This window comes from Pollicipes pollicipes, unplaced genomic scaffold (genome assembly GCF_011947565.3).
Source record: "Pollicipes pollicipes isolate AB1234 unplaced genomic scaffold, Ppol_2.1 Scaffold_3087;HRSCAF=3621_pilon_pilon_pilon, whole genome shotgun sequence".
NCBI lineage: Eukaryota > Metazoa > Arthropoda > Thecostraca > Pollicipedomorpha > Pollicipedidae > Pollicipes > Pollicipes pollicipes.
In genome coordinates this window covers 39,696,816-39,710,982 of record NW_023596225.1, presented here as the reverse complement: position 1 = coordinate 39,710,982, position 14,167 = coordinate 39,696,816, and the positions used below count along the sequence as shown (strand labels likewise).

Here is a 14,167-nt window from a genome sequence, read left to right as displayed (position 1 = left end):
ACGTCTGCCTTTTATCATATACGACCGGTTGTGATTGATGACGCATAGAATATCAGCGGCGTCCAGGAGTGGGAAAAATGGGGGCATGTGAACCTTCATTTAAGGGGACCCACCTCATCGCTAAAGGGGCCATGTTGTAGGATTTTGGGGAACGTGTTAGGCTCGTGAATCTGTTCGGATACCCTGAGGGCCCGTTTCTCGATGTTTTAAAGCCCTACGGACTACTTAAACTGCCAAAAAGTACTGGAAGCTTTCGCTCTACGGGGACCTCCACCATCTTCAGAATGACCATGATCCCAAAGCCTCCCTCCTTGGCTTCGCCACCGGCACCATAGGAATTCGCCTAAACCACACCTTTCCCAAGTAAGCGATAAATCTGTCGTGCTTCCGCCGTCGGGGATATTCCTTTAATGAAAGTCTGCAAGTGCAGGATACTTTGCCGGAGCTCTGCCATCTTTAAATTTGAATACTTTCTGCAGCGCATGCGACGCAACACACGAAGCATTATCACGGACGCGTGCGTTCGTGAGGCCGCCTACGTTACACACGCTGGCGAATGCCTTTCCTCGACAGTCTCAGCCAAAGTCTTTTAAGTGTCAAATCGTCATGCTCGCACTGCCCCCTCCTCGCACAGGCACATCGGTGCCCACCAGCACCCCATGCGGACAAGCCTCGCCCTCCGCCTTTCCTTTATCAGTTAGATTCATTTTGCTGACGGACATCGGTCCCCAGTATAACAGGAGATGCTGGTTAAATTGTGTTATCAAGCCAACGTTGGTTATCGTCACAATACTCGGCGTTTCGAGCTGTGCTTCTGGTCGAGAGTGAATTATATTCAAGGTAATTTCATCCACTTTCCATCAGTAAGACGCCTTGAGCGGCATGGGGCGAGCGAAACGGTAAGTAATGTCAAGGATGGCTAAATTAAGTAAACCGACCATGCCTAGTACATGTTGGTACACTCACAGACCCATGTATGCAAACGAACTTATCATGATAACTTACGTACATTGTTCATGTTAGCATATTAGTGTGTGTGCGTGCGTGCGTGCGTGCGTGCTCGTGTGCGTGCGTATGTGTGTGCGTGTGTGCGTGCGTTTGTGCGTGAATACGAGCTTGTGATATGAGTGAGCGTTTTCTGTTCATAAATTCCCTTTCAGTGGGCGCACACCGAAACAAACTTTCATGGTGCATCAATATCCCCACCATACACTGATATTTCAGGTGCATTGTCGACCGAGGCCGAGACCATGTACGATTACAGAATGACCTTCGACGGCCTAAATTCACATTATGACGTCATGGGAAACAAAGGCGACATAGCTACCATGGCGACATGTTTGCTGCGCTCTGGACGTCACACGACCGCTACCACACGCGCATCCCACCATGGCTCTCCTTCTGTCCTCGGCGCCAGAGCCTCGAGAGAGAAACAAAGGTGAACTCCCGACGCTCGTGAGCAAACCGCGCCCGGAACGGCAGAATCAGCGGTAAACTGGGCGCATTATAATTGCCGACAAAGACAAAAGCAGCGAAAACACGTGCGCGAATAGACCGATCCGCCATTGGGGGAGAAACACGCCTCGTGTTGCGGCGAGAATGTTCTGTGACACTTGCGAGGGTACAAGGGGACGCCCCTGCTCGAAAGCCTCGCGTTTGTAATGCGTGGCTCTATGAAATAGTTTGCGTTTTGGGCTTTGCCGGGAAGATTTTCGACATCCTCGAAGCGTGAATCATGAGAACGTAAATTGGATTTCACGCTCCGCGTAGACCGAGGCGATTGTGCCGTAGCTCAGCGACGTGAGATATGTGGCATCTTATGCCGTACTTTGGATCTGGGCAGATCGGGGTGGTTACTGCGTCTGCCGGCAGAACATGCAATCTGCCTGCCTGCAGGATGTCTGTCGGATATGGCATACATTTCGCCACAGACCTCCCTGTGCATGGCCCTTGAATGGGAAATTGTTTTGAGAACGGCAGTTACGGAGCAGGCCGCGGTCATTTCCGCTATTTCAAAGCAGAATTTTATTGCAGTGAAATCACACGCAATTATCACGAATGCGTTAGCTTTCAAGCGTTGTGTGAGTCAGGAATAATTGTGATCGGGTTTATCTAATGGCAACATTTCGACTGCAGTTAATCCCACCCACGGGAGTGACTTATATTTCAGGTCCTCCCACCGAGTTTGCCGGCCTGGGGACCGCAGAACAACATGCCCAATTTCGCGCGCCAATTCCAGTGGCAGAAATCTAAGCGGATTGGGCCAAGGTGTGCACATACGATTATGTATGGTGAAATGAGAAGTGGAAAGGCTCTGCTTGTAACAGGACTGCCAATTGACGAGGCCTGGAAAAAACATCCACGATAATATAAAAACGATCCCAATAGAAAGGGATATTGGCATTTGCTTTCCGAATAAGAGCACACATGGGAATATCTTGTTCAAAAGTGCGCGAGGAAACTATATTTGAAACCAGTGATACAATATTAATAAGAATGATTTAGTAGTCCATTCGAGGAAGTCAAAATGTCATTCAGAGGTTTCAACATGCTTACATCAGGCTTCGGGTTCTCAGCGCGCCGGAGGCCAGTCGAGCCTAAATAAACCGTGAGATGATTTAGAACTTTAGTTGCTAGGCCCGGCACATCCACTACCCTTTCTAGACGCTGGGGAGCTAATGTCGTAAAGCTTATATCTTGGAAGCCAACGGTCGCAGCTTTACGCGGCTTTCAGTGACGAGAAATGGACTTGCTAAAAGCCTCTATTTAGGTATTTCGCAGCGTGCGCTTGAAAGTTATCTGACAACGAGTGCCTTTTCTGCTACATTGCTACTTAAACAAAATATGTGCATTGCCTTTCAACAGACGATGAGCACGTTAATTTCATTAATTGTCCTTCAAATGACTTTGGAAACGTTTAATTAATTACTTGCAGAAAAGCCGCATGACATGGACAGCCACAACATGGGCGGACACGCTTAGGCCTGGACGTTGATCAAAGGTCGTAAACACGGACGAAACCGTTTTGAAAGGGAACGGACAGTCGCGCCGGCGAAAATCAGCATCGGTACATGCAGCTGGTCACACGCTCTCGAGCACGACTTCAGGATCGAACCGCTTGGAGCACATGTGAGCTGATGGAGACGCGACTTGACACCAACTCCAAGGTGTAGTTAAATGTACCGTCCACAAATCGTCAAACGCTCTTAGCGCTCTCGAGCCGTGGGCGCGTCAGTGGTCAACCGGAAGGTCGCCAAGGTCACCTTGTCCGAAGGCGATTTCGAATACAGTACACAGTGGCCTAAACGATCCGAGAACCTCCGGACTCCACAGTCACTTTGTCCACTCCATTGTGGCCAACACACGCCCAAATATTCACATTTTCCGCAATATTCTGGTCAGAATCATAAAAAAGAAATCATCACAAGCCTTTTTTGCGACTGAAATTACCTGGCCAGACCCACAGTGAGTCAACTTGCGTGTGACGTGATAAGTGACCTGGCTTGTAAACGCTGCATCATTGAATATCAGCCTGACAGACTCTGAGATGTAATATTGCCCTTTCGTCTCGTCGTTCGATCGACCGCTCTGTCATACATGCTGGTGTGATGCGCCTCGGTCTACTAGCTTAGGGTTTTGTGCGGTGTATAGGATGTTGATTGCTATTTCTGATAGCTCTCACGTGTGTTATCGCCTCGCTGATCCTGCGCTCCGCGATCGTCACATTGGTATTGGCCCCGCGCCGCCATGACGCTTTGGTAAATGTACTCTGGCATCCATCAACACTGGAATGCATGGGATCATTGCCCTAGTAATGCGTCTCCTTACCCGATGTCCATCTCCGGTCGTTTTCCTCGATCATCCCCACTAAGCCTGTCAGCGAGCCGTTTGCATGCAGATGCCGTGCCGACACACGTTTTCGCTGCGTTGCACGCTCGGCAGGCGCCGCGTCGCCGGGTGGTTTTACGACGGCTGCCCGGTCGCGACCCGACCGTTCCCGCCCCACCCCGCCCCGCCTGTCCCGCCCCCGCCCCGGCGCCCGCTGCCGCCGCCGCCGCCGCCGCCGCCGGGCCGCGCGGTCGCCACTCGGCGGCCGGTGTCCGCGCGCGGAGGCGGCGTCGCGGGTGCTCGCGCCGGTGCTCGCCGCTGGCGCTGTGTCGGTGCTGGCCCGCCGGCGGAGCTGTCGTCTGCGAGGTGGACGCGGCGGAGCGCGAGAACAGAGCGGGCCCGGACGCCGCCGGCCACCATGGAGGCCGACAGCAGCCCGACGCCGTTCGCGCCGTCCGACGGCAACAGCTCGCTGCCGCCGACGATCGACAGCACCGTGCACAAGTACAGCCCGGCGTTCGTGATCGTCATGAGCGCGCTCATGCTGCTCTTCATGGCGGCCAGCCTGCTGGGCAACATGCTGGTCATCCTCACCGTCTGCCGCAACCGGCAGATGCGCACGCGCACCAACCTGTTCTTGGTGAACCTGGCCGTGGCGGACGTGATGGTCGCCGCGCTGGACATGCCGGTGGCGCTGGTGACGCTCATCGAGGGCCGCTGGGTGTTCGGCGAGGCGCTATGCCAGATCAACGCCTTCGCCGTCGGCCTCGGCACCATGCTCTCCATCCACACGCTCATGCACATCAGGTGGGTCGGCGGGCTCTGTGAGGGAGACGGCGAGTCCTGGTGATGCCAGATGGCCCCGTGACGTCAGTTAAATCTGGCAACTGCGCTTCCCCGCGAATTTGCAATGGAAAATAACATTGGGGCTTGCAGTGCATATGCACCATTCCGTTAAACCATGTGATTTCACCCCCAGTCTCACAAAACTTCGTAGTGTGCAGACTGGACTTTGCATACCTGAGCCAAAAAACTGAGTACTGGTATACTTGGTCTTGTGCAGTCCAAACTTGCTGGGTCTTGCTTCACCGCGCAGCATTCTCAACATCAGATTGAAAACCTTGGAAGTTAATGGGCAAACACTTAAGCGATATGCCCCCGCCGCCGCCATGTCACCCTGATCCAGTTTTCTGGTACATTGGCAGCATGACTATGCGTCGGTTGTGACCGTAAAAAACTAATCACTCATGGGTGACGCCGCGTCGCTGACCTTCACGCCCAACGACGCATCTCAATGAAGCGTCGGCGTCGACAAAGCGCAACCACTTGCTCACTTGCATGCAAGGCTGCAACCGAGCTTCCGTTCCCACCCGCGTTTCGGCGAAGCCCAAAGGCGGCCAGCTTGCGTGTAGCCCGGCTGTGCGCGTGCATTATGCAGCTGATGCTGCCGTCCTTCCTGCCGCGTCCGCTCATTAGCGAAATGAGTCCGCCGCCGTCGGATGTTGGCCGGCGTTCTCCGCGATGCCGCTGAGTGGGCGCCGCGGGGGCGGCGAGGAGCAGCGCTTTATCGCGCGGCTCGGCTCGTCAAAGTCCCGCGGCCGGGCCGGACTCTGATCTGTGACGCTCCCACTGAGCGGAGGAGTTCAGGGGCTTGGGCCGGCGCGGCGGCAGATGCCGTCCGTCCACCGAACGTGGACAGACGGCAGGACCAGTGGCGTCCACTGGAGGTAAGCGGCGGGAGCGATGTTCGGCGTCCACTGGACGTGGACTGAAGACTAGCGTCCATCGTCAACTGGGTGCGAACAGACTGCGGGATTAATGCTGATCATCCACTGCATATGGACGTATAGTGATAAATGCCTGTGAACGGACACGAGGGATGAACGCACAAATGCACGGGTAGGCAAGATTATGCATCGAGGTCAGACGAGCACTGTTCTATAATTGACTGATGCCATCCTACCTGGATTAAACTATGTTTTGGAACTGTATCTCTCTAAAACGCATAATTTTGTTAATTGTGGGAACATTGACCGGTAATATCACGGGGCTATTAGTGTAATGTGCATAGATATATAAACATCAGCTTTGAAATGATTTTCTCTTAGGTTTGTCATGAGTTTCTAAATCGATACTAGGAAATCTGCTCTTTTGCTTAAAATAACCAACCTTTGTTGTGCCTTCATTAAGAGGGCATACCAATGTGGTGGAACAATGACATCACTCGGTAAAAGCATTGCTTGGTCAAATGCATTGCATGGCAATGTCCTCAAGAATCTGAGGCTCACTTCGGTCTTCCCCCTAGTTACGGTTGACACCAAACGAAGAAATCTGAAAGGCAAAGCAAGGTACGTGAAAAATCATGGGCGCTTTGTCCAGGACTCCTATATTGCGCTGCATACAAAACTAGGCGGGAGCATCCATTCGCCTGAAACGTGGTCTACGTGAAACATAGGCTCCGCCTGGCCTTAATGACGCTTACATTAACGACAGGCATCCACGGCAACCGAAGGCTCAGATCATGTCTGCACTGTCAAAAGCCTAAACTGGACCTTACCCAGAATTTATAGACGAAATTGTATTCTAATTCGACTGAAAGGTCGTCTGGTTAGTGTCAGGCCACTGCAGCGCGTTTTCCACGCGTGATGTATTCCATGGCGGTAATTACGCCATCGATAGCAAGTGCATCAATAAATAACATCTTGACGTGACGTGTCGACTCTGCCGTGCCGTTTAAAAGTTTGGAAGACATTTTTCTTGCAGCGAAAATAATCGTGAGTTTGTGTGCTAAAAATAATCGATGTTCAATGTACCAGGCGACTTGGATAACCAAAGACATCAAGTATTATCAGGATATGCATGAGCATGCAGAATAACCAATGATTGCTTGCTATTTTCGTTTAATTGGCACCTCCGGACGTGATGAAGGTCGGCTATTTTTAGCGTAAGAACCCCAAACCTTTCGACTAATCCAACCACCAAGCCCTTCAACTGTCGGCATTGCTGGACTATTTGCCGTGCAGAACGTCATTGGAATCGCACATTTTTATTATCTTATATTGCTGATCGTAAATTCCATACGCTCGCGTGTCTCGGCTATGACGCAGAATTACAATGACTGGGAGTGATACTCGAAACCCTCTTTGTTGTGACGAAGCAGCTTTCATGAATCCCAGCTGATTGAATTAATGGTAAAACTTAAAAGTGGTGTGCACCTGGGCGTGTACTATATGGCGCGGAACTGTTTCTGGTATAGGGACGCGACTTTTTCCGAAAGGTCAGCGCGCAGCCCGACCCGACCTGGCCAGCCAGGAATTCAGTCCGCAAAAACCCGCTGCACTACAATGCTGGCCCGGCATTAACCCACAAGTGCTAGACTATTTAAGATCTGTATTTTGAACGAAGTCTCTTAACTGAGTGGCACAAATGGCCGTCGCCCTAGACGCGACGTGAAATCCAGTTAAACTAATTGAAGCATTCGTCGGTATATTGAGACCGGGTGACAAATGCCTGGAGAAACAAGCGCCTCAGTTCGGCATCAACCGTAAAAAGAAATATGTAAGTAACCAATCCACGCAAGCCTGGGAGAAAATAGGTAGACGCGTGGGAAGGCACTCGATTAACGCACACCTACATTTGGTGTAAGCACTTCCAGGGGCGGTATTTGGTGTCTTGAAGTCTGAAACAACATCGGTATTTCCTCTCGTTCTCCCAAAAATCCTCTGTCCAGACAGCTACCGATGAATGTCACAGGAATTTAGACCAATGGAATGTGAGCCAAGCGTTTGCAAACACTTGGCTCCCCTTCAGTCCCCTACATAATCACCTGTTCGGGGGTCCATAGTAGTAGGATCCCCCTCATACCCCTCAGCACTTGGTACCCCTTCAGTACCCTGCATGATCACCTGTTCGGGACTTCCGGAGTAGCAAGTGTACCTGCCGTAGAATTTCGTTGACGTCCGTGCTCTCCAAACTGTTCCGACCCTGCCGGTGTTGCGTTATGTGCGCTATGGGCGCTACGGGACAGCCCTCGTGTGCTGCGGGCAGGCTAAAGGTGCGATGTTCGCCAACAGTTTGTGAACAGTCTTGAATGCGCTCTGTTCGCGAACAGCTTGCGAACTGACCCGAGCTGTTCTGAGCATAGCTGTTCTGAACTGTTCACAAATGCATGAAACCTTGAACCGACAGGAGGAGATGGTCCAATTTGATACCAAGATATGCTTTCGGAAATAACAATTATCGAATACACAAGTTTGCATTTTCGGTTGTCTATTTCATGCCATTTTTCTATATTATGGTATTTTATTGTAAAAGGGGGTAAACAAACAGTGAGGGGACCGACTATTGCACTGGGTCGTGCGGGGCCGGCACCCGCGCCGCATCATGACGTCACGAGCTGGGCTGGCCGCGCTGCCAGCGGCCGCCTTGCTGGTTCCGGTTAGGTCAGCCGCTGCCCTGGATTCTCTGGCTCGCAAGACCTTTTTGAAACTTGAAAAGGTTCAACTTAACCTGATATACTATGACGCAGATATCATCCACCACAATGCCGCCTGTAAGCCTTACTTGACGACTTACTCGGCATGAGCCATCCAATGACGTTTTGTTTGTATCTCTAGCCATCTCTAACCCGAGGATACCAGAGAGGGGAGCGGGGTAGGTATGCATATCTATCCCGCCCCGTCATGTGGCGAAGTTGGCGCACACCGCCCGCTGGTTAAATGGCTTCGGATGAACAGGGCTATGGCAAGGATTCCTTATTTGCACCGTTTATACCGGTGCAAATTTTGATTGGCCGCCATGAGTGAGGGGACCGACTATTGCACTGGGTCGTGCGGGGCCGGCAGCCGCGCCGCATCATGACGTCACGAGCTGGGCTGGCCGCGCTGCCAGCGGCCGCCTTGCTGGTTCCGGTTAGGTCAGCCGCTGCCCTGGATTCTCTGGCTCGCATGAGGCATGGCTCAATGTTTCCTCTGAGGGTGGTCATGATCTTGGTGTTGCCAAAATATGCGAACATCTAAGCAGGATGGGAGTCACGCGTTGTGGCATGCAACGCATCATGGAGACTATGGCAGCGCGCTATACGCATCGAAAGCATGTTGTTCTGACTTCGTCATCTCGATACTGCAGATGGTGTGCTGTGCTGGTCATGAATTGTATAAATCGTTAGCAAAAGACTGATTGCGATACAACCTGGTACTAGTTTCATGACACCGAAATGAAATAAAAAGGCACGGTTTTACCGCCAGAGGCGGTACGACAGTAAAAGTAGGAAAACACACAATTGGTTTTCCGTCCGGTTTATCTTTATTTCTTCTTGTTGATTAAGACCTATTTAATTTTATTTCATATTAATGTGTCCAGTTTCCTTATTATTAGAACTAACGATGCTGTGTTTATCCGACTGTAGGCACGTTTTGCAAGAGACAATAGGTTATGAACTGAAACAAACCAGGACGTCGGAGTAAAGTATTTTAGAATTAGTAATATATGCACTCCACTAAAACATGACCCCATCTAGCTCATGCACCGTAGCCTTTAATTGATTCCGCACAAGTTTTGCCACACAACTTCATGTGATCCGTACTAGATAACGTCGTTTGATGCGGTTATTGATTATATATGACCTGCGATTATATCGTTACCTGCAATGATCTTTGTCACGCGATCTTTCTAAATCGAAGTCTACCTTCGCCTCGACTGATTCTGGTTTGTACCTGAGCACCAAGATTGTAGAAGCGGGTCTCAATCAAAATAGTTTTCTTTTAGACTGCCGTTTCCGTTTAGACTGCCGTTTCCGTTAAGACTGCCGTTTAGACTGCCGAGTCATTTGTGTACATACATTGTTGAGTCCATGTTTGGATTAGAATCACTGTTGCATCGAATCGATCTTATGGTGTCCAAGAGCAACTACAGCAGAAGCTGTGCCCATGGACTGCTTGAATCAGTATAATTAAGTAACTGGAACCTATTCCAAGCATGGCGTGAGTTCCGCGCACCCCACGGGTTTGTTTGTTTTGCTTTTGTTTTTGTTTTTTGCTGTTTTCCCCAAAGTAGTTTACAGCAGGTTGTAGAAGGTCCTGAATTTTCCTTAACGTTTTTATGCGTATTCCGTCTAACGTTTGCGTGCGTGGCATGCGCGGTGACGGTTCCGGCGTCTAGTATTACGAGGAACCTCCGAGGAACCTCCGAGGGACCTCCGAGGGACCTCCGAGGGACCTCCAGTAAAACACTAGTCATGCCAAGATGACGAGCCCTTCGGAATCATACGCACCGTGTTGCATTTGCAGCAGTAGTTAATGCTGTTTCTGATTAAGTCAGTCGTAAATTGATACGGCTGTTGGAATAAAGCAAAAGTGTTATGGCAGAGGTGGCTCCTGGGTTCGAAACTGGTTGGCTTCTAAACGGTGCAAAATATACTATGTGTCGCAAGTGCAGACAGATACGGTATACTAGTAGCAAGACGCGAAGCTTTGAAATTTTAAAAATTAAGGCAATTTCGGCGCAAAGACTGATGCATGCGGTGTCAAAGGCGTTGCCAGCTTTTATGAAACACGATGCGGAGGAACATAGACTTATATCTACGCACCATGGTGCTACGAATGGATAATGTAGGAAGATATATCCGCATGGAAAGCTGGGAAAGGAATTTAAAACACGAGATGTACAGGGGCATCTAGAGATTATGGCAAAGAACATTCGAATCACCTGGAATATAAAGGCCTAGAGCGGTACGATGTATTTTATCTTTCACCTCGATGCCGTAAACAGCATCTAAAAAAGGCATGCCAGAGGCGAGTACGGAAACGACAACGCACGTTCATATCAAACTAAACCGCGAACGATTATGCATTCAAGGTTGGTTTAGGTGCGGGGCACAATGTCACCATTGCCAAGCACACCTCGGACATAGTTGTTTCCAATCTGGTGATGTATATATACATACATATATATATATATATATATATATATATATATATATATATATATATATATATGTGTGTGTGTGTGTGTGTGTGTGTGTGTGTGTGTGTGCGTGTGTGTGTGTGTGTATCGATAGCTTGAAATAGGGGTATACTGTCGTATTTAGCCAGCTGCTGGGGAGGTAGCTTCGTTTGCTGCCTGGCTGCAGGTGACAAGAGGCTCATTCGTCGAGGCACAGTACGCTCGTTCGCTCGTGGCTGGAGAAATAGCGAAACAATTTTTTCCAGAAATCGACGCGATAAACACTTGAAATTGTGCTATACGAGCACGTCTTCGCCTGGCCAGGGGGTCCTCGGCTAATTTTGGCAACGGAAAATGGCACGAAGTGGGCACCAGGTGTGACGCGGTGTTCCCAAGTAGATCATATTTTTTAAGCAGGGCGTCCGGTGACCTGTTCTTTTATATTTTCACTCAGTGTTAGCATATTGCTTCAAGCGTTGCGGAGGATTGAAAAACGACCTCTCCTAGTCACCTGCTTTCGAGCGACGAGTAAAGAATGACCTCTTCAGGCAATGGCGGTGGTTCAAAGGTTTATTGTGTAAGGGCCCCGGGCTTAACCAAAGATCCTCGTGGCTGCTGGTAAACGCAATGGATATATGCCCAGCTCTGTGTTGTGCTGACGGTATTTGTTGCTGGTCTCCCATGGAATAGTCGAGCAAAATCACTTAATATGTAGGCAAGTCGGCTCTCATGATTCTTCGGCTGCGTCCCTTAGACTGCATTTCTGATGGTCCTGGCCTCTTTTGGTCTGAGAAACATTTGGTTACATTACTGCCTCCAGAGACAACACAATTATCTCTCATGTGGGCATGCAGCCAGCAGCATCTCGACGCATTTGGCATCCCCTTTAAGACCTGATGGCGTTCACTGGCTCCTTCAGCAAACATCTGTTGTTCGCACCTGGAAGTTCTCTCTTTTCAGACTGGTTGCTATTTGTTTCACCAACGATCGTTTCGGGTTCTCCAGCACAGTCTTATTTCCATCCTACCTTTTTTAAACTTAACGCCATCTTAAAGCACCGACACCCCTCTCTCAAAAGAGGGATGTCGTCTCCCAGTGAACGAAGGCCTGCTTCTTTTGAGAACGTCGCTGCGCTCTTTGTGCGTAGGAAGCCACTTCAGGCGATGACGTACAGCATCGATCGCCGTGCAGGTGGTCGTCAACACGTGGTAATTGCACACGGTCTTCTGCACGTTGCGCGACGCATGCTCCGTATGCAACATTAATGTCACCGCTTTGAAAAGCTGCACGTATACTGTTAATTATTCGCAACGTCAGGCCGCCTGCACGCAACGGCAGGCCTCTGTTTTTGCTGGGATATACAGTGGCATACCTTGTGTGACTTGGATACTCAGGCAGGTCGCTAAGGATGGGCCCACACTATGCCTGCACCACTACGTTTGTGTTTCTTTCACAACTTGCTGATTTCTTCATCTCAGCAAACAATCCACAAGAGGGTCATAGAGAAATATGTAAAAATCAGCAACCACCGGACTCATGAGTGGACAGCGTATTGGCGTCACAGGCCGGTCCCCTCCTAACCTCATTTCTGGCAGAAAAGCTAATATTTGCCTTGAGTGACTTATCAGCCTCGAACATCCAAATGACCGGCCATCCCGTCTGCTCACCAAGTGGCCAACGCGCCATGGTGAGGATGAACTTTGTGTGGGCACCGATGGGTTTCTCGCATCGCACTCGTGCAGTGCGCCCGGGGGTAATGCGGCGAGAGATTGGAAGCCGGCCACAGCACGTGCCCGAGGACGTGACGGCCCGGCCCACGGCTGGCGCCGTCGTCAGCGGTGTCGTTTGAGGAGATTCCGCCCCGCTCACGTGCTCAGATCGTGCCGAGCGGCTGAGGGTTCAGCAGCTGCGGCCACGGGCCCGTCCGCCCTCGCGGCGGTGACGGCAGACGGGACACCACCTGACACTGCCTGACACCACGGCCACACCACCTGACACTGCCACCGCACAACAGTCCGGCCGCGGACCATCAGGATCATGCGCCAATGAACTGAACACGACTTGGATTTGGTCACCAAGCACCGGCGTCGAAGCCACGAAGCACCGTCCAACCAATCATTACGTTATCGGACAGAACACTGCGCCACCGTAGGCAACGCGACCAAGCACCACGCCATCGAACAGCTCGAGCCCACGAGCGGTGCGCTACAGCACGCTCGCGACTGGTCACCCGTAATCGGACGCTTCACCACGCCTTCCCAGACCACCACGGTGGCTTTGTTCACACTCAGTGGATTCTTTCTGGGACAGCAATCTGGTCAGCAACCGCCATAAATCATACACCAGCGAGCCCGAAGAGCTTCGGATCCTAACCGCGACTAGGGGCGCCCGGGGCCCAAGAGGGATGTGGCTCGGAAACGGCTCCGAGAGGGCCAAAAACAGGCCGAACAGACGTAGGATGACACAAAGCGTCATCAAATGGACAATTTGGGGCCTCCAGGCGACCAAGAAAACCCACAAGCGAAGACGAAGACCCAATAACAGTCAACAAGAGCTCTTGGCTGATTGGAAAGGTCGGGGTTGGAGACGTTCCAACACTCATTACGCTGTCCAAGGACCTTACGCTGTCGTCAGGACGTCAGCCCAATGGGGCAGTCACGTCCGCCTTACCGTTTACAGGCCGTTTACATTGCTATTGCGTCCCTCCCATTTCCTGGGAGAGTCGCGAACTGCTACCAGGGACATGGTATGTTACCGTGCGGCACTCGCGATTACTGTGGGGCCCTTTACTTTGGCCCTGGTGTTCTTTCCATTTGATCGGAAGTACTTGCATGTTCAGCGAAGTCCTATAGCCTTGCCTGCAGGGACTTCGATATTAAAGGACCATTTCTAATATCATCTCTCATAGGGACACTCGTAGAGACCATGACACTCGATTGCTCAGGGGCCACGGACATTTTCCCCGAGTTTTGCCATTGTGTGGGTGATCCAACGCTGTATTGACCGCGGTGTTGTTGCTGTTGACCCCACGCCATTTAAGACCGAAGCCCGGAAAAGATTAACAGTCACACAAGCAACATGAACTATCGATTCTCCGCCTTTACGTCAATGCTGACCTGCAAATGCTAAGAGGTGTTCGTGCGATGCTGAGGTAGCGCCGTCTCGGTCGGTACTGATGCGTCTCTCACCAGCCTTGCGGAGCCCTGATGGCATGGCTGACCCTCTCATGAAATCTCCGACTAACGACAGCCCGGCGCGACCAGTGTTTACCCGGCGAAACGTCGAGGTGTCGCTCAGGAACCAACACCAACATATGCGTAGGTTCGGAGTAGGTTTGGCTTTGCTGACTCCCACTACGGCCAACTTAGGCCTCAACTCTCGGGGCAATGAGAACTGT

General features: G+C 51.0%; 1 protein-coding gene across 1 annotated transcript in view; it reads left to right on the top strand.

The window, feature by feature from the left end:
- Nucleotides 1-4,246: 4,246 nt before the first annotated feature.
- Nucleotides 4,247-14,167, top strand: part of LOC119090140 (octopamine receptor 1) — a gene marked incomplete in the record, with an annotated part of 136,786 nt that continues 126,865 nt past the window's right edge. The window contains 1 exon segment of the mRNA XM_037212934.1: nucleotides 4,247-4,635. Coding sequence (XP_037068829.1) covers nucleotides 4,247-4,635 — 389 coding nt within the window.